The sequence below is a fragment of the Manacus vitellinus genome, unplaced genomic scaffold (assembly GCF_001715985.3).
Source record: "Manacus vitellinus isolate BGI_N305 unplaced genomic scaffold, ASM171598v3 scaffold_2_pilon, whole genome shotgun sequence".
Classification (NCBI taxonomy): Eukaryota; Metazoa; Chordata; class Aves; order Passeriformes; family Pipridae; genus Manacus; species Manacus vitellinus.
Window position 1 is genome coordinate 47,440,985 of NW_021940208.1, and position 23,017 is coordinate 47,464,001.

The window sequence follows — 23,017 nt, forward strand, 5'->3', positions numbered from 1 at the left end:
AAAGACATCTGGCAGAACTCCCAAGATAAGGAAGAAACTGATAAACCCAACTCAGCAACTGTGCTGAAATCAGCTCCAGCTGGGTAAAGGTAATTCTGGCAGGGGGAGATCGTGACCGCTGACCCACAAAACCCACCAATCCAAAAGAAGACAAAGACTCTGCATGTGGACTAACTAGCACGAGATGCAACTCTTTAACCAATAGAAAGTAGAATACCGATTATTAAGAGAATTATGTAACTTGTAGCCAATGAACTCCTTTGTTTGCTAAAATGTATAAATAGTAAAAGGTTTTTGATAGATAGTATGTTTGATTTGTGGAATACTACGGAGCACCCAGGCTTGTGCAACTCTGAAATAAATAATCAGTGTCTCTCTCAAGTGTTTAATTATTGACTAGTTGCACACTGGTTTGGCAGACAAGATGACCTCACCAGTGGTCCCTTCCAACCTTAACCATTTTCTGATCTTACTTTCCTCCTCTAAAATGAACAGATTTGAAGCAGAGAGACAGTCCAGGAGAGAAATACCACTTCTGATTTTTTGCCGTACTTCACTTAACTATCAATCCTTGACTGAGAAATTGCAAAAGTAGTAATAGAAGCCACAAAGAAAAATTTATTCAATTTACTGTGCTCATTAAGTGCCTCCCAATGCTTCTGAGATCTAAACTATACATAACTTCTAAGTTCAGTTTTGCTAACAAGTTATCAGGTCTAAAAACCATTCACAAAGCCCTTCACTGATAAGATAACCAAGTGAACTGGTTCAGAGCACAAGGAAGAAAGGAAAAAAACTGTCTCTCTCGTAAGCAATGCATCTCCTGAATTCAGAAAAAGTCTTTTTTTCTTTGGAAACTAACTGGCAGTCTCAGAAATACAGGGATAAAACAAGGTCCCCCTTTCAGAACCTTCATGTTTTTGCTGATAAATAGAACGCTGCCACAAAAGCAAAAGCAGACTGAAAATTAAAGTATTTTCTGCCTATTTCTAACTTAAAATCCTGCCAAGACAGCAATCTCTTATCTAGATTGCCATCTCACTATCATAAAAGAAAGAGCTATCCAGATGGGAACAAAGTCTGCCCAAAGAAATAAAGTAGTACCAAAAGCTTCCAGATATTTTCACTACCTTCTAGACATAATAAATCACTACATCCATCCAATTAAAAACAAAAATGGAAAACCAAAACAAAAAAGCAAACAAAAAAATTTATAATTGAACTCTGATACTAATAATATGGCAGGGGGATGGAAGGGAAACAGATTCAGAAGGTAGTCAATGGAAATTCCTTCCATCACTTCACTTATGGCTAAAGTGCAAATAAATTAACTTTTAGATTTTAATTTTTAAATCAGATAAAAGCTAGGTTCAGTCTCCTCAGAAAAACAACCTAATAGCTTAAGGTTTGATCCCTAACAATCAAAACTTGACAAAAAATTTCAAGCTTCACAGAACAGCAGATACTACATTGCTTTTAATATTTTGACAATTCAAATGCAGACTTAGCTTAAATTTTCAGAATTTAAATAACCACTAGTTACATTCTCCTAAAATTAAGAGAATCAGAGCTTAACAAACTCATGTTATTGAAAGGTTTTTTTGCATAGAAATATCAAAAGACACATGCAATTTTTTCTGTTAAGTTCTGTCCTACTTCACAAAATATAGCAACTCATTTTTTCTTTAGAATTGAAAGGACATAAATATATTTTTCTTCAACTGAAGTCTGATTGAAACCTTAACAATGAAAACAGGTACAATTCAATAACTTGGAAAAGAATTACTTACAAAATAAAATCACCTTCATCTGTATCTTACCTTTAAATAGGATCCATAATATTTAGTTACATATGGACTGTCACATTGACTCAGCACTGTGATTTCTTGTTGGATGTCTTCTATTTCATCTTCTGCTTCTTCTAGGTCAATAATTTTTATAGCAACAACTTTCTGAGTCCGATTGTCAATTCCTTTAAAAACTTCACCAAAAGAGCCCTTACCAATTTTCTCCAGTTTTGTAAACAGTTCTTCTGGATCTGCCTTCAGAGTCTGTTAAAAGTAAGAGAAAAGTTACTCAGTATTTGTAACACTAAAACAAAATGTGATATTTTGGAAGGAAACAAACACTTCAAATTCCACACATTCCTATTTATCTAGATACTTCTTTTTCTATCTCCATAATTATACCATTGTTCCTATATCCCTTATATGCACACAGTGCAAGGTTTATGCTTCTGTGCATATGAAGTACAAATTTAATACTGTCCTTATGTCAGGATTTTATCCTATCTGGCAACAGAAAGTGCTGCTCTTTCAATTTCTTCTTTGCCAATAAAGAGCACCTAGAATGAAAGATCCTTACAAGGATTTGTTTTCTATTAAAAGCAAATCAATCAAACACCACTACTAATAAAGGTAAACCTTATGTCAAATCTGTTCTCTTGAAACTGGTTCCTTCACAGATCCCAGTGTCCTTCTCTTCTGTATTTCTCACATCTCATCCTCTTAAGGATTTCATTCACACTGTTCAGTGCACAGAGCACTATTTCGTTTTCTTTGATGTGCCAAACAATCCTCTTCAATTTTCTCCTATGAAGGATCACCTGCATGAATTGCCATGCTTCCTCCTTATCTCTGACCCCAAGGTTTTCTCAAGAAGGATTTATTTATCTTTTTCTTCTTTTCTCAGTTGTGTAAACTCATTCACTTCTAAAAAACATCCTGTTCCCAGCTTCCTTGATTTGAACAGTCACATAATAGCTATGAGCACTCACCTAAACATGCAAATATAAGACCCAGGTGGACCACTCTGCCATATTTGCGTTTTCTCTACTGTCAAGTATTCAGTTTGCTACTGATGCTCTTAGACTATTCACTTTCAATGCATAGATGATAAGTTCCATGGTATACCTTCTTAATCTTAGCACAAGGAGCCTTCTTAGCTGACAAAAAATACATATAAATTACAACCATAGGGGATTGGAAAGGTCCCTTTCAATCCAAACTATGCTATGATTAAACTGGAAAAGTCATAGAGGGAATAGTCACAAAATGAAGAAAAATAGGATAGAATTACTTAGAATCTTTTCCTTAAGAAATAAAATGAATACTTCAAAAGCTTGTTATTGTTTATAAATGGTGACAATATACTTCTGCCTATCTCCACTCTCACGTCCCAAAGGTTACGTAATTAACCCATGCAGCCATGAGAGGAAAATAGTCTAGAACACTTTTTAGTTTGTCTGGAGATATCTGAATTTCACAGCTGAATCAGGTGCTTTGAGGACCAGGCGAGCATTGTGTTTGTCACACATGATTTTATCATCATGTGGCACAAACTGCAGTACACTACTACTTCTAATACCTTAAAGTAAGCTATGAGACATCATATCTTCCAGGTAATCATCCCAGGAACAGATCACTGATGAGACAAGCCCAAAGAAAAACCACTCTAAGTGTACTGCAAGACTTTACCAGCACTAAAAAGCTCCCCCCCTGCTTTACATCTTATTGATCCATACTTCTATCCAAAGTCAGATTCAGGAAACAAACAGGAGGATATGGGGAGTTATCACTCTTTTGCCATCAAAAGGAACAGCAAAAGATCCAAATCCCTTCCACCAAAAGAAGCTTGTTTCTCCTTTAATTTCGATGTAATGAGATTTACATATTATTACACATTATTAAATATTACATACATAATATGTCTCCCACTTGGAAACCAGACTAGGGCACTTCATGTTTTCCAGTAAGCGTAGTCATCCTTCAGCTACACAGTAGCCCCTATCAACACCTCCTGGGACATAATTTCTAAGAGACCACAAGACTATTAACTAAATTGTGCTGTACTGGTTCTTCTCATGCCTCACAGAATGCTTTGTTGTCAATATTCAAACCAGTCTTCTCTGAGAATTCTTCATGAACAAAAATAACTTTAACACCTGCACCAGATATTTTCCCTTGTGGAAAATCAATTATCAGTCTATGATTTCATACATACTGTGTTGGAATTTGAGATGATGTGCTGTAGAGAGCTGTGAACGCCTAAGCCATCCTCACAAGCCTTCTAGTTCCATTCACTAGCCACAGGAATCCAAGCATTACATCATCACAAAGGCATCTGGGTAAGTCACAAACCAATCCCAGCCACAGATGCCTAAAAAATTCCATGTTTCACCTCCAGAGACAAAAAGCCAGCACAGCTCAAAGTTGCAGTGTGTTGCAGTTGTTCATATAGAGAAAAATGGAAGGGCTACCTGCCAGCAGCTCTTTGAATTCTGTTGGCTGTATGTATTCACCCCTTGTTTTCCCTTTTCCACTCAACCATCTACTGCAATCTTATAGTAAAGCCCATTATTTCATGACACCACAACCTTCAGAGACTTGCAGAAATCACACAGATTCATTTTTACAGTGTCAAGCTCTTGGGATTCTGGTATTAGGCTGACAGTTTTATAAAACAATTGTAAAAGAACATTAATAATTCCAGAAAAGCAAGGAAGGCATCTGCTCCTGGAGAACTCAAGAAGCAAGGAACAACTGTTGCTGTTCAATTTTTATGATTAAAATTTTGCAGCCGTTTGGAAATGTTAATTGTACAATAATAGCTGGAATTAATAGGATTAAAATAATTATTAATAAGAGTTTATTTTCCAAGTTTCTTGAGAAATTACTAAATATTTTTTAAAAACCTCAAACTTTTCCTTCCCACTTCAGAACTTTTGTAAATTCATTTACTTGTTCTAAAATTTAACAGTTGCCATTCCTGAATTTTGTTCTGAGCAACAGAAGGTAGTAGTTGTTTAAAAAACCCAAACAAAACAATACACTCTTGCTCTTTAAGAAGGTCTCAATTTTCTTCTCAGGAGACCAAGTGTTTGAAGTGAGATCCTTAAAGCACTGGCAACTCATGTTTTTGCAAAACTACCAGTTGGTCTCTCTTTAATGACCTTCTCTATTTCAAAAATGGAGAGACCAGGCCTCCGATACATAATGAACTGCTTGAATTTGAAGGTACATGAGTGGCCAATTCCCATTCATTTGTCCAAGATCACATCTGGAAAGGATTCTCCCCAAATGTATTTCTGTTTGTTTTTGTAAATACTTCCAGCAGAGCAAAAATAAATAAAGAGCTTTATAAATAGTCTCTCTACATGACTGCATAGAGAAAATGTCTTCCATAAATACTGTCACCACAGTTTTGCCGACTCTACTCTTTGCAAGCATTCATTAAGCATATAGCTTATTCCTGCTAACATTAAAATAAAGGGAACTGATAGAAGAGCCTTCAGGCAACTGAGAACACTAAATACTGCTAGAAAATACAGAATAGAACATCGACATCTGCTGCAAAAGAGTAACGCTAACCACCTTGATAAGGAGCTAGGACTCTATCACTAAAACATTTCCTTCCAAGTGGGACACAGAGTATGTAGCAAATGTAGCAAATCAAAACCAAATTCTGAAATGTTCAGATAGAATGATTTCAGAACTTACAATTTCTATAGACACTTGAATTAGTTTACTTTTTATTTCAGATAGTTTTTCACACTTCTGAACACAAACTGCAACCATCCTGTCTCAATCTCCAGCTTGTTCAGCCATGCAGAACAAAGTCCTTTTCACCATGAGCAAAGCCACCATTCATCCAATAATTTGAGTAATCTCTCTGTACTTGTACCACATTGGATTCATTATTTTTGACCTTAATCAGCCAGAAAAACATACTGCATTTAAAATTAACTCTTCTCAGTACCTAACAACACTGTTGCCCACTTCTACGGAATAAAAATAGTGCAATACATTCTCAGATCCTATTTGTTCAATTTGGCCTCATGGCTCAAACTCTGCTGCAACCAACTAAACCAAATCACCTCTTCCTAATTCTCTGCATTTCCAACTAATGAACTCCCAGCCCATTGCAAAGGTTCTTTGTAATCTTTCATAGTTATGACAAGCTACACTTCACGCTGTTTTGTTCAGTAATTCCAATCCTCAAGGTCGTGCAGTTCTTCAGTAATGGCCTCTCAAGTGAAACAGGTGCCTTTAAATTTTGTACCATCAGGAATTTTAATCAGCATGCATTGCCTTTTTCTATGCTAAGGTCACTTTTCAGTCAGCAACTGTCAAGACCAATCCTGGAGAAACCAGAAGTGCCCTCCACTCTGACACCACCTCTGCAGTACACTCTTTACAGCCAGGACTATACATGTCTTGCAAAGTATTTATTTTTATGATTCCCTTATTCTCATCTGAACTAGTTGCCCCTTATAGCTCAACAGAAAACTGAAATTCAAACTAGTTAGATCAAACTTTATCCATAACCATTCTGACCTAAGATATAGCTTTAACTGAGTATTTTTCTGCATCTCACTCCAGTTTTATTTCTAACCTCCTTTTATGAAGGGCTATTCATCCAGTTATCGTAGAGAAGAGTTGAAAAACTATTTTTTTCTTTAACTTGCAGGAGTTATAAGGCATCTCTGTATTCAGGTTCTCAAGCTTACTTGTGTAATTGATTTGACTTGCAGTTCTGTAATTTCTCTGTGCTGGGTTGTTTGAAATATACAATTAACTTTTAACACCTCATTTTGTATACTTTTCATTTCACCAAATCCATTTCCAACTAGTCAGTTCAGTCCTCATTTCTTTCAAGACTGAGCCCCAAACACCATCATCTGAAGAGGCTCAGAAATTTCTGGGGATTGTTTCAACTTTGAAAAGAGAAGCCTGGGGGGCTGGAAATCTTACTGTGTGTGAATACCTGATGGAAAGGAGAAAAGAACACAAAGCCAGATTCTTCTCAGTGGTGTCCAGTCAAAGGACAAGATGCAATGGGAAGAAACTGAGTTTCAGGAAATTTCATGCAAACTTACAAAGAAAAGAGGAAAAGCAAAAAACAAACAAATGAAAAACCACGAAGGAAAAGAAAACAACCTTTCTTACTGTAAGGATAGTCCAACACTAGAAAAGGCTGTCCAGGTAGGTTGTTGATCCTCTGAGGTACTCAAAACTAGGCTGGATGTGGCCCTGAGCAACCTGCTGACTCTACTTTGAGCAGATGGACTAGATGTGCTCCAGCAGTCCCTTACGATCTCATCTATTCTGTGATACACTATGCCTATCACACCAAGAATTAGTTTTAGTGCTAAATATACTGCACAAATACATAATTTCTTTTGAAATGAGACACCATTGCTGCATATAACTTCTTTCTTTTAAATTTATTCTCTGGTCAGACCAGAGAACAGAAATCTAGCAGACAAGTTCATACAGGCAATTTTCCCAAGTATCCAGAGAACTCAGAAGCTAAAGTAAATAGCTGGCAGAGTTGATGTCATCCTTTGTCACACAGCTCTCAATTTCAGAAGTAGAACTGCAAAGGCTTTCCACTTGCAATCTTTCAAAAACCATCTAAAGCCTATTCTACCTCAACACAGACTAGCATTAAGTAGCTTTCCTTTTCCCTTGGATCCCCACAGAGTTAGCTGCACGAGTGGCAGTAGTGGAGACACATTGCAAATTTGGGTAAAAGGCACAAATTCAAACCATGCAGCTCGGCCACAGATCTGGGCTACCAAAGCAGGGGCAGGAAATAAACAAACACACAACCAAAAAAAAAAACAACCAAAAAAATACCAACTCCCCAAAACACACATGTAAGATGGTTTTATTTCAGAGAAAACTAATTCCAGGAAGGAGAAGTTTCAAATTTTGCTACTCACAGCATTTAGCTTTCTCTGAAGCTCACAAGTTTTTGTTTTCAGCCATATATATACCCCATATATGAATAACTGATACAACATACAAAATTATTTCGTGCAGTTGGTGTGAAATTGAAATAAAACAGAAACAGTACACAGAAAATAAATCGTTCAACTTTACTGCATTGTATCAAGCCCTACCTGTACTTCCAAAAAGCAGCTAACTAACTCAAAAAGACAAGATACAATAAATATTTGGATTTATAGTCTGGGACTTTTATGAAAAGAATGAAAAAAAAGACACTTTTAGCAAGCCTTAAAATTGGAATAAAACTTGAACTATCAGTTTCATCTATCAATAATGAAGTAAAATCATCTGAACTAGCATAGTCTTTTTTATAGTTATGAACATTATGAACATTATCATGAACAGCAACAACTGAGTTTTATTTTCTTTTAAGAAGACTTATTAGCAAAACATCAAATGAAAACTACAAAGACTAGAATGAAAGCATTCATCTGTAATAACTAGGTGCAAAACTGAGATCCAGCTGTTTCACTGAGAATTTGTCAATTATCAAAAGTACCACGTGATTGTTCTTTCCTTTTTTTTCCTTCACACACATTCCATATTTCTCATTTTCCATCTCCATAACTATAATTATGCAATTCAGACACTCACTACCATAAGGAAACTGCTTTTTTCTAGGAAAAATGAAAAATATCAAAAATAAGAATTAAGAATAAAAATACATTAATTATCAGTAAAAAGGAACAATTGCCATAAATTCTGTGGGTTGCAACAGTGGGGAGGGAAAGCAAAGAATAAAGCTGTAAAACTTGGCATCTCAGTCACTTTAGATGTCACAAACAGATGAGGGCAAAAACATATAGCATGCATCACTACAGCCTAACACTCACATTTGTCACACAGTTCAACTCCTTTGTTCTGATTTCTACCTAGACTGAAACAGGTTGTAAGCATGTTTCCAGCAGGAATAAAAAAGTTGCCAAAAATTAGACTAACATAGAAGTATTCCTCAGCACTTGTATAATCTTCTTTCCACTTATTTTAAAGAAAGATGCATTTATCCGAGGTTCAGAATAGAAAACATTCACTTCTTTATTAAAAGAACAGATATCCAAAGCATGCTTCCAAATTCCCAGTTGACCAATACCATTTTCTGGGTGCAATGTCCCCTGCACAAATCACTCTGTTATTAATTCTCAGGTGCCTACAAATACATGGAAACGTACCCATATTAACTAAGAGTTTACAAGTAAAAAAAGTTCTGATTATATAGCTGCATCCACACAAATGGCCATACAGAACACTTCTTAATTAAATAGTACTCCACAAATGCAAGCAGGTGAATCATCGCAAAAGCAAAAAGCAAATCAAATTCAATCATAGAATACCAGGTTGGAAGAGACCTCAAGGAACATCTGGTCCAACATTTCTTGGCAAAAGCACAGTCTAGACAAGACGGTCCAGCACCCTGTCCAGGCAAATGTAAAAGTCTGAGTCCAACCTTGGGGTATCCATCATTTCCCCAAGAAGATTATTCCAATGGCTGACTGCCCTAATTGTGAAAAATTTTCCTCTTGTCCAATCAGAACCTTCCCATTGGTAACTTGTACCCATTACCTCTCATCATTTCATGTGATTCCTTGTAAAAAGAGGGTTTCCATATTCTCTGTAGTCACTCTTTCAATACTAGAACACGTTGATGAGATTTCCTCTCAGCGCTCCTTTCTCAAGGCTGAACAAACACAGTTGGCTCAGCCTTTTCCCATGTGTCAGGCTTTTGATCATCTTCGTGGTCCTTCTCAGGACCCTCTCCAGCCTATCTTTTTTGTATAGCAGGGACTAAATTATTATAGGATGAATGTAGTATTTTATATTACTATTAATTTACATTAGATGCCTTGTACACAGTGCTTGGTGTATCCCCTATCCCCCTTCCCAAGAAAGGGGGCATGAAAAGAATCTAAGCAAATTTTAAAAATGCAGCCAAGATACATACTTCCATTTTCTACTTCAGCAACACAAAAGATACCACCATGCAAAAGCTGACATCGAGCCCTGTACACCACTCATAACACAAGGCCTGATATTTAAATGTTTTCACTGCATCAGTAGTCTTTTGTCTCTCTGGGGAACAAAGATGGCAGCTGACTAAGAGGGTGTCTTACTCAAACATGAAACTGGTACAAGAAACCTGTCATGGCATATGACTGGCCTGACTGGTCTATAAGGGCACCTGAAAGACACAGTCGCCATAAGCAGTATCTCTTTACCTATTCTGGAAGGCTGCAGGATGGAAATATGTTTTTGTACTTAGAGGCTGTTGACACTAATGGTGAGACAGAAACGGTGAACGCTGACATTGGTCACGCACTAACTGACAAGGATGACCAACCACCTTGGATGTGACTGGTACCAGAACAAAGACCCAAAACCAGACTTCGTAAGCTCAACCTTTGGAAGTACCTTTCCTTACCTCCTCTGCCTCTGCATGAACACCACGCCTCACCTCCATATAAACAATTGTAAAATTGAACAGAATTCTGGAAAGCATGTTTAAAGTGTATCGCATCAAAATCACAGAATGGTTGAAACACTGAGATTCATAAAAATAAGGATTTGCTATTGTCAATCCTTATTCCAAAAAGTTGTCCTAATAAATGCTTCAGATATTCAGGAAGTGATGAAGTCAACATAAAAAAACTAAGTAGCTCAAACTGTTCCCCAAAGACATAGCAGTCTACACCTTACAGTTAATTATCAGTTATTTTCCCTCCTAAAAGAAAAGTACCTGCAAAGGCAACAGAAAGAAAGAACAAAGAGACTTAAAGACTGATAAAATAGAACTGCATTAATTTTAACTGCACAGTCTGAGTTAACGGCACAAGGATTTAACATCATTTTCCAAACTGAAGCCTGCAACAACGACTTCCTAGGAACTTAGGCAAAGCACAACACCAAGAAGTCACTCGTAGTATGCCTATACCAGGGTTTAATTAGATGTTCATACTTTTAGTCTATCTTTTTCCTGCCAAGTTATGAGAAAACAAGCACTGATAAATGGGAACTTCGTCCTTGAAGGAAGAGTTTTGTACAAACTACAATTAATTGGTGTCTTATTATTGGCTGATCGCCTTCCAAGGGCATTTGAAGGAGAAAGTGAAGAGGAGGGTGATGAAGTACGCCCCCAGACTCATTTGGAAAAGATCCCCCGAGTTATAGCGCGCAAGCACGGGGGGAAGTCCAAAGTACACACGTGTGCGCAGAAGGGGCACCGCTTACATAACGCTGGGAGGGACTGAAGGCCTCTAGCTGGGCGGTGCTGGCCACACCTGCCCAGGGAGACGTCACCAATTAATTGGATAAAAAGCGGATGGCTCATGCTCTGGGGGGGACTTACACTTCACTCAAAGGACCACATTGCCTTCTGCGGGGACACCTGCTATGTGTGAGCCTGGTGGCCCTCCGAGAATGCAGCTGCTACAAAGGATTCTTGGCATTCGGAGTTGGTAAGATAACCTCGTGACACCTGAGCGAGTAGGGTGTTGTATTCAGGGCTTATTTCCCTCATTTTTCTCTTTCTATCGGGTTCCCATTTACTTGGCCACTTCTTTGTAATAAATATTGGTTTTTGAGCTTTCAACGGTGTTTTGGTTTCAATCTCGGCATCCTTACGAACTCTCCCTGCTACAATGCCCAAAGGAAACCAACTCTCACTCCTCCACACACGCTTAATAGCAAGATCTTGGGCATGTTTGAGGAAAAGCTTAGTATCCACATATTCAGCAGAAGTTGTTATACATGACTTCCCAGTATCATTAGTTCCACTGTCAACAACAGTTGACTTCTCTCAAACAGCTCCATACACCTATTGCATAGCCCTGACACAGCCTTTGACTATAAAGTGAGAAGATGCCCCTTCATTTTCACAGTTTAGAACTCTTGTGCCCTGGCACCCAAGGGTTGAGCTTGTATTATGTCACAGAACTATGACATCTATCCTCAGGACATTTTAAAACTGATTAGCCAAGATCATAACAGTCCAAGGATCTGTCAAATATTTAAGTGCTCTAAGTTAGTGCAAACTATTTATCAAACTATAATCTAAACAGTAACAGTGAGCACAAGCTTAAAAAAAAAAAAAAAGAAAAAAATCAAATTTGGGAAAACTAATCTCCAAAACTAATCTTCTCCTCCAGAAGCTGCAAAAGAAAAGCAGCAGAAGCTATATGGACTTTCCAGTGCCTTTGATTTAGCAACCTAATATTCTGTAATTCCCACTCACAGAGCTCACCCAGGAATTAGTTAAAACAGTTTATTGTAAAGGGAAAATGAGTTATAACAAGAAGGACAGTAATACCTACAGTGTGGAAGTACAAAAGAACAGCCACGTCAGATCAGAACAAAGGATCCTCTAGGCCAAAATATTTCTCCTAGAGCAGTCAAAAGTGAACATCCTGGGAACAGTGCAAAACCAGACAAGTATATAGCCATATTTCCCAAAACACTCTTCCAATCTCCAGCAAACTGACACTTCAGACACTTTCTGAGCCAGAAACGGTGCCTTTACACTTAACCTTTCTTTTCTGTTCATTTGTCAAGTTCCTACTTAAATTTAGTTAAACTTTTAACATTCTTGAAGCAAGACAGCTTGAATGTCAATGCTTATTTATATTTTGCATGAAGAACCTGTAGCACTTGTACTGAAAATACAATGAAGAATGAATAAAAATAACTTACTGCATAAACACTGTTATTGCTACCAAAAAAACTGAAAGGGAGAAAGATAAAAAAAGGGTTTATCACACAGAAGAGGCTTGTCTTAGAGATGATAGAACTTTAAAAGCACCCCAGGAATTTATTACCATAATTTTATAAACACAATACTTGATTATTTAAAATATAGCTTTCACAAAGAAGCTATAAAAGCTTATCACGGCCTTGAAATGCAGGTCAGTCTGAAAATCAAGGTCATGTACACTTATTCCAAGCCAGCCTTGCAGGAATCTCACACATTTACAGACAAACAAGCACTCTCGTCAGGCCACTTTCTATAAAGCATGAAGAAGGAAGACAACGTATCCTCAGTTTAGCAATCATGCAGCTTCACACTGCACACTCAAACTTTATTTCTACACAAAGGCCTTAAACCAATGACAGCAAAAAGTTTGAGTTCAAACTTAACCTGCACAACACAGAAATTTAGGTCAAAACCCAACTGTTTTTATTCAGGTTACAACATGCCCACTTGGCAGCAGACAGCAAATCTCAGGTTTTGACAACTTTCCAGCACCATCCTACATTTCCTCCACAGTTTTTCATTCCTTTGGCTCACTCTCTACCCACTCACTTTTTATGTATCACTCTTCAAACATCAATCAGATGTCTTGTTCAGAGAGAAAGATATTAATCCTTCATTTCTCTGCTCTATTTACACACCACTGTGTTCACGCCAAACAGCATTAATAAAGTGTTGTCCCTCCAAGTGATTTTTTGAGGGCCAAGAAGTTACTCTGTCCACATTAGCATACTGACTGCTCTCTTGTATAAGTAGAGCAAAGAATGTCGGAGAAAGCTGCATAACTTTTCACTGACACTGCTTACACCGTTTGTTGCAGAAGCTGGTAGGTGGGGAGGAGGGATCACACTACAGAAAAAGAAAAGATAGTCCCGTGATCTGGGCAATTTAATTATAACCTAGAGAACTAAGCTCTATTCCTCTATCTTCTACAGAATCAAAAGTCCCAAACCAAAACTTTTGTCTTATTTAAGTAGATGTCACGCATTGTATGAACTTTACTCTTTGAACATTTATCTGCAAGTAAAATCAAAGAGAATCCGCTATGGAAAACAGACCACTATAAAACTGCTATTTATTCTGTCGGAATGGAAATGGATATAAACATCTTCAACTGGTCACAGAAAATCAGTGAGCAGTATTCACATTACTGACAGACTTTATGTCTCTACCTATCAGAAGGTCTTTACTTAGTTTGGGTGGGCTTTTTCACTGCTGAAGTTCACACTTGAGAAACTCTCATAATAATACAATAAAAAAATCATGGAAAAATAACACTGTCCTGAATAAAAAGAGATTTGAAGTAAACTCACAAATTATGTGGACTAACAAAAACCCTGAATATCTACCCATTTAGTACAGCCAACAGTACTACAAACTAAGTAATAAATCAAGGCAATAAAAAACACAGGTGCTTAGAGAGGTCATGCAGTGACACACATCAGCAGTACATGCTGCTTGCTTCTGAGCAGCTACAAATCTGACTTTTTAATTCTAAAATATTATGGATTCTGTTCCAAACTAGACAGTTGTCTTGGTTCTAATATGTCTCAAAAGAAAAAAAACAAACAAACCCACCAATAATAACCTAACTGTAGCCAAATAAAGATACCCTTATTTCTCTGTTTCTGGCAATTGGTAAACTCTCATATTTGGAAGGTGAACTTGAACACTCAACAGCAGGACCTACAGAGCAATATTAGTCAGCTCAGAGTGTGGGCCTACGTACTCTATATGGCATCCAGTACTATCCCTGAGCATATAAATCAAACTATGCCTAAGCATGTAACATTTTAAATTCAAATCCTCCTGTTATGCAAAGAAAAGAGATTCATGACTTACAATCTTGACTCACAGAAAAACAAACCAGGGTAAATCAATACTTAAACCAAATGATGCAAAAAAACTTCAAATCCAGGAGATAAATCAAGGAAAACTCTAACATGTCATTCATAAGTTATTCTTTTGGAGGTTAGGGCCAGAAGGTTTCTAATCAGATGTGGGAAACATTAGTATAACAACACACAGATGATAACGACCTTAATGTTTTGCTGGCAGCAGTTTCCATTTAAACTAAGAAAAACAGGGCAGGGAGGGGGGGAGCCAGCTCAGTCAGCAGAAAAACACACTAGTTTTTTCAAAAATATAGTTACGACACAGAACCAGCAAATTCCATCATATAACAAAAGCAGCTACCAACTCTTGCAGTCAAACACAGGAGCCAAACACAATCCCCGAGCACCCACCTCAGCCCAGCACCACAGAGATGGGCACTGCAGCATGCGCTGAAGGTCAACATTCCCAGGCCCTGCTCTTACGTACTGGTTTTATGTGTGCTTCCCCTATTTACCGCAAAATAACAGGGCTGAAAATCGCCCACCGAGCCGCGGTTCGCTTCAGGAATTAAAACACCGAGGAGAAATCCCGGCCGGGGGGAGGGGGACACAAACCACGCTCGGCTCTGCACGCCTGCAGCGACACAGAGACTGCTGAGGACAGGGATGGAGGGAGGTAGGGAGGGATCCACCGGGCGGAGGGACCTCGCTGGGCATCACGCCAAGCGCTGACCGCACGTTCCGTCTCCATCCCGCTACTCAGCCCCCAGCCCAGTCCACGGGGCCGAGCCACAGCCAAGAGGCGCTTTCTTCCTGTCCCCCCATCGCTGGGAACCCCCTCTTCGCACCCACCCCTGCCCAGGGTGCGTGTTCGTGCCGGCCCTTGGGACAGGTCCTTACCTGCATCCCCGGCAGCCCCGTCTGCACGGGGGAGTGAGCCATGGCGGCGGGCAGGCAGGGAAGGAGGGAGGGAGCCGGGTCTCCTCAGGCGGCTCCAGGGCACAGAGCTGAGCTCATCTCCACGCTCTCACACACACACAGCGCCGCCGCCGTCCTCCTCCTCCTCCTTCTGGCCCTTCCCCCAGGCGAGCAGCGCCTGTTCGCGGCGGTGGGAAAGGGGCAGTCCCGAGCGTGGGCTCTCTAGGCCCCCGTCACGGATACAACAGCGGCGGCTTTCTCATCCCTCCTCCTCTTCCTCCTCTTCTTTCCTTCCTCCTCCTCCCCTCCCTCGGGCTTGCCAGCGAGCTGAGGCGGGAGGAGGAGGAGGAGCCGCAGCGGCAGTCCCGCCTCTTCTACCCGGCTACCTGCCCGCGCTGCCCCGCCCCGTGTCCCCCCTTTTCCCCTGCCGGCATCGGGATGGTAGAAACCCTAGACGTGGTCTGGCATGTCGTTTTCCCGCCTCCCCTCCGCCTGGGCGCTCCAAGGAAGGTCACGGGAACGCTACCGCTCCCCCGAGGTTTACGGTTTCAGGAAGCGCTTGACTTCCTGTCAGAAGTTGCAAAAGCGCTAAACCAGAATGACAGTCGCGTTTCTACAATAGCTCCTGAACGGGAGCAGAGCATGTCAGCAGTCAGGGCTCCCCCACGCAACGGAAGCCCTGGACACAGGCAGACCCCTTGAGAACCTGACAATGTTCCGTTTCCCGTCTTTATTACAACTGAAATTCAAGAGCTCCATCACATGATTTCCAATGTGCCACGGAACGCCCTACAATTCTCTCCTTTACCCTCCTTCCTCCCAGCCCCCCACACCCCCTCCTGCGTAAAGCTAGGGAGTTACATGAGTATTAAAATTATTGAAACCTGGCAGCCGGTGGGTCTGGGATCCGTAGGACAGTGTAGGTCACTGTCTTTTCAACTGATTTTAAAAAATGAGGTGATGATCCACTGCAGCATTAATTACTTTTCATTAGATAATTCACTAGAGTTTGTACAAGTATCTTAGCTGAGAGAAACCCTTTAAAATACAAAATAGTCTTGCTGAAAAATGATTGGAAGTCCCACTGAAGTTCTTCCTATAGTTATGATATTCTTTCTTGTCTAATGTGGGCTGAGTTAATGCTACACAATTTTGTTTTCCTGAAGCTTGTACACACATAAATATTCCTAAGATTTCTATCCCTCAGTATAATTCAAATAAAATTAGCTAACAGCTTTATGCAGGCAAGTATGTATGCACACACATACACACATTGGTTGTTTACATTAGAAAATAGACTAAATATACCAGCTCTTGAGTACAGTGAAAAACATAAAGGATGATAGCTAGAAATTGTGTAAAAAATCAAACAATTGGAATTCGTTTTTCAGTTGTTCATGAAAGAGGCGATAGTTTGCTTTATGCTGGAATAGAGTTTAAATTCTGTGGGTTTCAGCTAGAGGAAATATGAAAAATTATACTTTCTACATATTCTTACTGGTATGTCATTTTCTAAGAAATGTAAAATCTTTCATTTGAGTTTTACCTCAGTCAAAAGCCAAATAGCAGTCATAAGAATCAGTATCAAAGCTTTCTATTTAGATTGTTTTCTAAAGCATTTTTGCAATCTTCTTTCTTTTAAAAAAATAGAGTTTTAGTATCTCCATGGTTGTTCCACTGACTGCAGTAAGTTTTTCTTGCTTGCTAGGGAGAAAGTCAGTGGGCTTCAAATGACCCTTGTCCTTTGTGCCATGAATACCATTGAGCTTTTCCTCCTTCACATAATATTAAAAATCCTCACTGAGAAAATGTCAGTTTTACTATTGCCTGTGCAGCTTTATTCTTGCTCTTTTCTATATAGTCATTATGATACAGATTTTATCATCTGCTTTACTTTTTCTGCAGTTGCACATTTAGTACAGAGTCAAAAAAAGGTAGACAAGTTAGTTTTATCTTTTGTATTCTGAAAGGTATACAATTATTTTCTGTCAGTTAGTATATTCTTTGGGACTTAAATAATTTTCATAAGGAACAAATACTTGATTTGCTAGAGTTGCTTCTGGTTTGTCTTGTTAATTCCCTTTCTACATTTAGGTTGTAGATTCTCTAGCTCAAGGCACATAAGCATAGAAAAGTTCCCATGCTGCTCTGAAATAACTTCCACCGTGGAAGCTCCTGGGCTAGGGCCACTGTGAGGTCTCTCTCTTGCTTGTGTGCTGTCATTGAGTAAAGATTTATTTCATCTCAAGGTTTTGAAGTTCTGTGCCTGAAAAATCATAGTTTGAGCCAATGGAATAAGCTGTATGGGCAGATTTACTTGTTAAATGCAGGAAATCAAAGGAGCAGATTGAAAACTATGTTGTAAACCAGACACCAGTCCAAGTTCTAATGAAGTCAGAACAATGTATTAGAACGTATAATTTTTGTCAGCTCTGTATTTCATCCTGTGCCATATGTTCTGATATACTTCCAATTTCTACTTGGACTTGTAGAAATTTTAAACAAATAGTTTTGAGTGTAATTGTAAAATAATGTGTTTACTCTTTGTTTTGTAAATGTTAATTTTTCAGTCTAAATTTCAGCTACGTCTTCACAGACTATATAGCAAAAGCCTTGCAAACTTTCCTCTCCTTTTCTCAACTTTTTCTGTTTTTTTTCTCTTCTCTGAGAAAAAAAAAAAAAGATTTCATGTATTATCCTCTAGGGAAAGGCCACCCTTGCAGAAATATTCATTAAAAATAGAGTGATTACATGTTACCGAACCATTCCAATACAATGACTGAGACTTCAAAAATAAGCAGTTCTTATCATTAAATGATTCCCTGTTGTATCTTTTTGAAGCCAGATGTTTCCAGCATTCAAAGGTTCAATTTATTTTATGTGTCAACTTCTCAATAACTGGTTTGCTTTCAATTTGACATGATGCTTTGAATATGCAGAGATTTTCTGCTTTGCTGGTTGTATAAGAAAAAAGTTATAGAAGAAAAATATTACATAATCGTAAAGGCAGCAACTCTGAACTTCTGCTTATAAACTATCTGAAGAAAAAACATTTTCCTTACTGACAAGGATCAAAACTTCTCAAATGAGCAATGTCAGACCACTAGGGTTTTCTAAGAAGAAAGGTGCACCAGACACTCGGCTCTTTTGGAATTTATAATGTACCATAAATAAATAATTAATCAGTCATATCTTGAAATAAGTATCTATACTACAGAAAAAGCACTGTGGTCTATAACAGGTGGGACTCCCATTCAAATAGGATTGCATTTGTCCATCTTGTATGGCAGTGGTATCCTGCTTGTTCTTGGCCTGAGGGCTGTAGAACAATTAACTGAATCACCATACCAGACTGTTCTCTGCTCAGCTTGTTACTAGATTTTTGCTTGCTTCCTTATCCACCTTTATCCTCCACTGTCTTTTGTCTTTCCTGCTTCCTATTTCTACACTTTCTTGACCCAACAATTTCCTAGTTAACTGTTTTAACAAACTGTAAAAATGTGTCATTTCTTCTCTTAACTTATATTAGGCTCCTAGTCTTATCCTTTTTTAATTACCCTGTTAATAGTCTGATGGACTATGTACACAAAATTGAATTCTCAATAGTTTACCAGTAAGACTTCGTTTTGAATACTTACATTGTAAAGGCATGACACTTACCTGTATCATACAGTGCACAGCAACATTAACAAGGCTCTTCACAAATGGACCTTTAAGAATTTAAATGTTCCTGAAGTAAAAGGGGAGGTCCTCACATGGGTCTCTAAATGATGATAGGAAAGAAAAAACCAAAAACATTTCACAGTGGAGGGTGTTACCAGTAGGCTGCCACAGGACCAGTCTGGGACCTATCTTGCTCAGGATATCCAGGAACAACCTAGAAAAGAGGCTAAAGAGAAATGACAAAATAGTCTCATATTGCCAACTATCCTGAGGAAGAAACTAAAACAAAACCCAAGGAGTTGCAAAAAAATCTCAGTGAGTGACTGCTGAGTGACACACTAGCAGATAGGTGTTCAGCGTTGAAAACTATACAGGAGGAAAAGTATATGGAAAAAACCCTTAACTTTACATACTGAAGTTCCTATTAATCAAGAAGGAAATCTTGGCTGTCACTAATTCCAAATCAGTCGAAAGATAAAACTATGTTAGGATTTGTTAGGAAAGGAATAAAAAATAAGGGGGACAGCATTGTTATGCCTCACTATAAATCTATGCTGCTCCTATAGACTATAACTTCCATTTCCAAAATTATACTGTTGCATAGAAAAAAATACCAGAAAGGGCAGAATACAGGCCAAATATTCAGAAAAATATCCCAATGAATAATTAAATACACTACGACAACTCAGCTTAAGAAAGAGACTTTCTATGTGTGTAGTAGAGTTCTGTTACCTCATGAATGGCCTGGAGAAAACTGGAGTGACTGTACATGTTTTCTCATAACAAGAGCTCTGGAGAGCCCACTAAGGAGTAATGAAAATCAAAGAGAGAAAATCAGGCTTTAAGCTCCATGTATAGTGTCTGAATAGTGAAATAATCAAATAGCCTACCCATATAGCCATAAAAACTTTTCATGTGGCTTTATATTGACATCAGGGAAATAATATCTCTGAATAAGAAGAAATAAGCCATCAGAATCTGCTCTTTTGACTTAGATGAGGACAGGATTAAACCCTCACATTATTGAGTCAGTATCATAATTATAGCTGAATTAGCACATTACTAGTTGGAAACTTTTTTTAACTTTAATATATATTTGCATGCTAAGGGTTTATTTATCTACAGTTCAGAAACAAAACTGTTTGGCCATTTCTGAATTGGAGAATGGGTAGGAATGCTGTGTGTCTAGGACATTCGGCTTCTAATTCGACCTTAGTTAAATGGGAAGTGGCTGAAGATTTTTTTCGGTGACAGAGGGTTGGTAGGGCACACTGCACTAAAATTTGTAAGCTACAAGACTCGGTATATGGACTGCTAGTAAGCTATGCAGAAGTGGATGGTTGAGCCTCACATGCCCGAGGAGTCAGCTTCTGCAGGAACAGCATATGGAGGTTAGCCAGCAACAGCTCTGAGCAGCCTTGACCCTCCTGGGAGACCAACTAGGTAACAGAGTCCCTAAACAGGCTTGTCCTCACTTCTCCCCTACAGCTGCACAAGATATAAGGTGCTTATTTCCCAGGCTGCCTTCCATATCTTTCTTCTTGCATTTCATAAATGGCTCACCAGCTGTACAGCTCTCTTGCTGAACTCCATCAAGAATTTTACAGTCAAGATTTAAAATGGTCTGCCTAAACGATTACAGCTTGAGACCGTTTGTGAGGTCCTAATCCAAAACTGCCTTCAGAAACACAAATTTACACCCACTAGCAGTTCTTTGGAAATACTTTTTAGAATTAAATATATTTTTCTTTAAAAATAAAATTATTTCCTTCTCTTGTCCAGTTCCTTGCTTCATCCCTGTTTGAGCAGACCTCTCAGAAAGGAAGGCAGAAAGGATTAGGCATTGATCTGAAAAGAGAACCTGTAGTCAAGATGATTTAGTGTGCAGAACTGAACTTTGATTATATCTGTGGGTTTTAATTCACTGATTTAGCTATTTCATGATTAGAAAGTTTACCCAGAAAGCTGCTTTTCTGTAAGGCCACCTTAAGGATATTTACAACACCCATATTCTAACATTCTTCTACTGTGCTGAAGGAGAAATGCACATTTCCCTGTTAATAACAAAAAATATCCACCTGTTGTCCAGGACTGATGTTTTCCCTGCCTGTAGGTGTGTTTGCTCCACAAGATTAGTTTCCAGTGTGCTTCCAAACTATGCAGCAATCATACACTACAAAACATCGAGGTTTTTCTCTGTTTCCATCAAAATTTGAAAATTTCAATTTTTGGTGGAAAAGGATGTCCCTTCTACAAAATTTGTGATGGAGCCTTTCTTCCTCTCAAGATGTCATGGGTAACCCTGCAGCCATGTATTTCTTCCAGCAGAGGAAGCTTATGTAGCTTCAAAAGCACACAGATTGCCTTCCACACCTAGATTTGCCTGTGCATTTACATTCTGGTTCAGCAAGCCACTTCTTAGAAAATAGTTTTGCCAATTATAGAAGCAGAGTTGGAAGTTCAAACAAGGGCGTTCTACTTTAGGTCTTGTGAATGCTGAAGGGGGGAAAAAATGGTTATTAAATTATGTTTCCCAAAGAAAAATCCAGTATTTTTTATGATTGTATAAAACATGCTGTTCCACATATAATTCTCCTCCTGGGTGATGTTCTTCATATCATTCATAGAAAATTACAGAGTTTTGAGATTCTTATTAATAGAAGAAAATTCACGTTCTCATAGTACTGAGAATCATAATGGGTAAGACAGGATGAGGCAGGAAATGGAAGAAACATCCTGCTCTTTATTAATAATGAGCAGAATATAAGTGCCTGAAAGTATTTTAGTATTCCAGGCAGACAATTAAAATTAGGTGGGAACCTAGAGCTCATTAAGAAACATGAGATTGATTATACTACCCTGTGCCTCTGCCCCTGAAGAGCATCATTGCATTATATCTTGCTTTTTATAAGCCTTTCTCTTAGCCCTTTGTCACACAAACCAAACATATGCAAATGGTCGAAAACATACCTACTCTATCTTCTTCTCACATTTCACGTTTTATAATGGACACATCAGTTCTTATCTCAGATTAATGTCTCTGTATACAGCAGACTAGCAAAACCTCCGGACTAAATGGATCCATTAAGAGTGATCCTTAATGGTTTTAAACTAAAAGAGAGTCAATTTAGATTAGGTAGAAGGAAGAAGTTTTGACAATGAGGGTTATAAAACACTGGAACAGGTTGCCCAGAGAGGTGGTGGATGCCCCATCCCTGGAAACATTAAAGGTCAGACTGAACGGGTCTCTGAGCAACCTGCTATAGATGAAGATATCCCTGATCATAACAGGGGGGTTGGACTATATGACCTTTAAAGGTCCCTTCCAACCCAAACTATTCTGTGATTCTTTGACCCTGTAATCATGCTAAGACACCTTCCCTAGACAGTCCATGTCATCACAGATCTAAAATGTTTGCTTGCAGACTACAGTTGTCTCAGCAGAAAAAGTTGCATTGTATCTCATTGATAACTGATAAGCAGTGGTCTTACAATTGACTGGACTATTTCACTATTTTAATTCAGGAATTATCCCATTTTACCCTTCATTAATCTCATGGTATACCAGCAGCTACCTGTAAAATCTTGTGTTGGCAGAAGTGTATTGTATTAATCTGTTGAATAAATAAACACATGAATTTCTGCATGTATCAGTTGTCAGTCTGGGGGGTTGGTACCAGATGAAAATGATTGTGATGTGATGGGTTTTTTAGACTACAGCTTCATGCTGTACTTAATCCAACTTAACCGCAGTCTGCTGCCAAAGTGCTGATCCCACTCTTTCTTTCTCCCAGCCCTGGCTCCAGTCCTTGCATTAGCAATCACATGCCCACTTGCAGATTTGGATCAGTTCACTGATCCCATGGGAAATGCATCCACATCCTGCTGGATTAGCCTCCTGTGGCACCAGTCTCTGGATGTCACACAGGAGGGACACCATGTGTGAGGGGGGGAGGGAGGCCAACACATCCCATTCACTGGTAGCCCACAGTTAGCTCAGATGAGGTAGAAGGTGAAACTCCATCCAGAATGTCCTTTATGGAGTGGGATGATGGCTCCAGCTCTGTCAT

The 23,017-nt window shown here is 38.8% G+C and overlaps 1 protein-coding gene across 1 annotated transcript in view; it reads right to left on the bottom strand.

Moving 5' to 3' along the window:
- STK24 (serine/threonine kinase 24) overlaps positions 1–15,582 on the bottom strand; it is a 54,520-nt gene extending 38,938 nt beyond the window's left edge. The window contains exons 1-2 of the mRNA XM_008931425.4: positions 15,267–15,582; positions 1,821–2,051 (exon numbers count right to left, since the gene is read on the bottom strand). Of these exons, the coding sequence (XP_008929673.1) occupies positions 1,821–2,051; positions 15,267–15,308 (273 nt within the window). The 5' untranslated portion in view covers positions 15,309–15,582. The remainder of the gene's footprint in view (positions 1–1,820; positions 2,052–15,266) is intronic.
- Between the last annotated feature and the right edge of the window lie 7,435 nt (positions 15,583–23,017).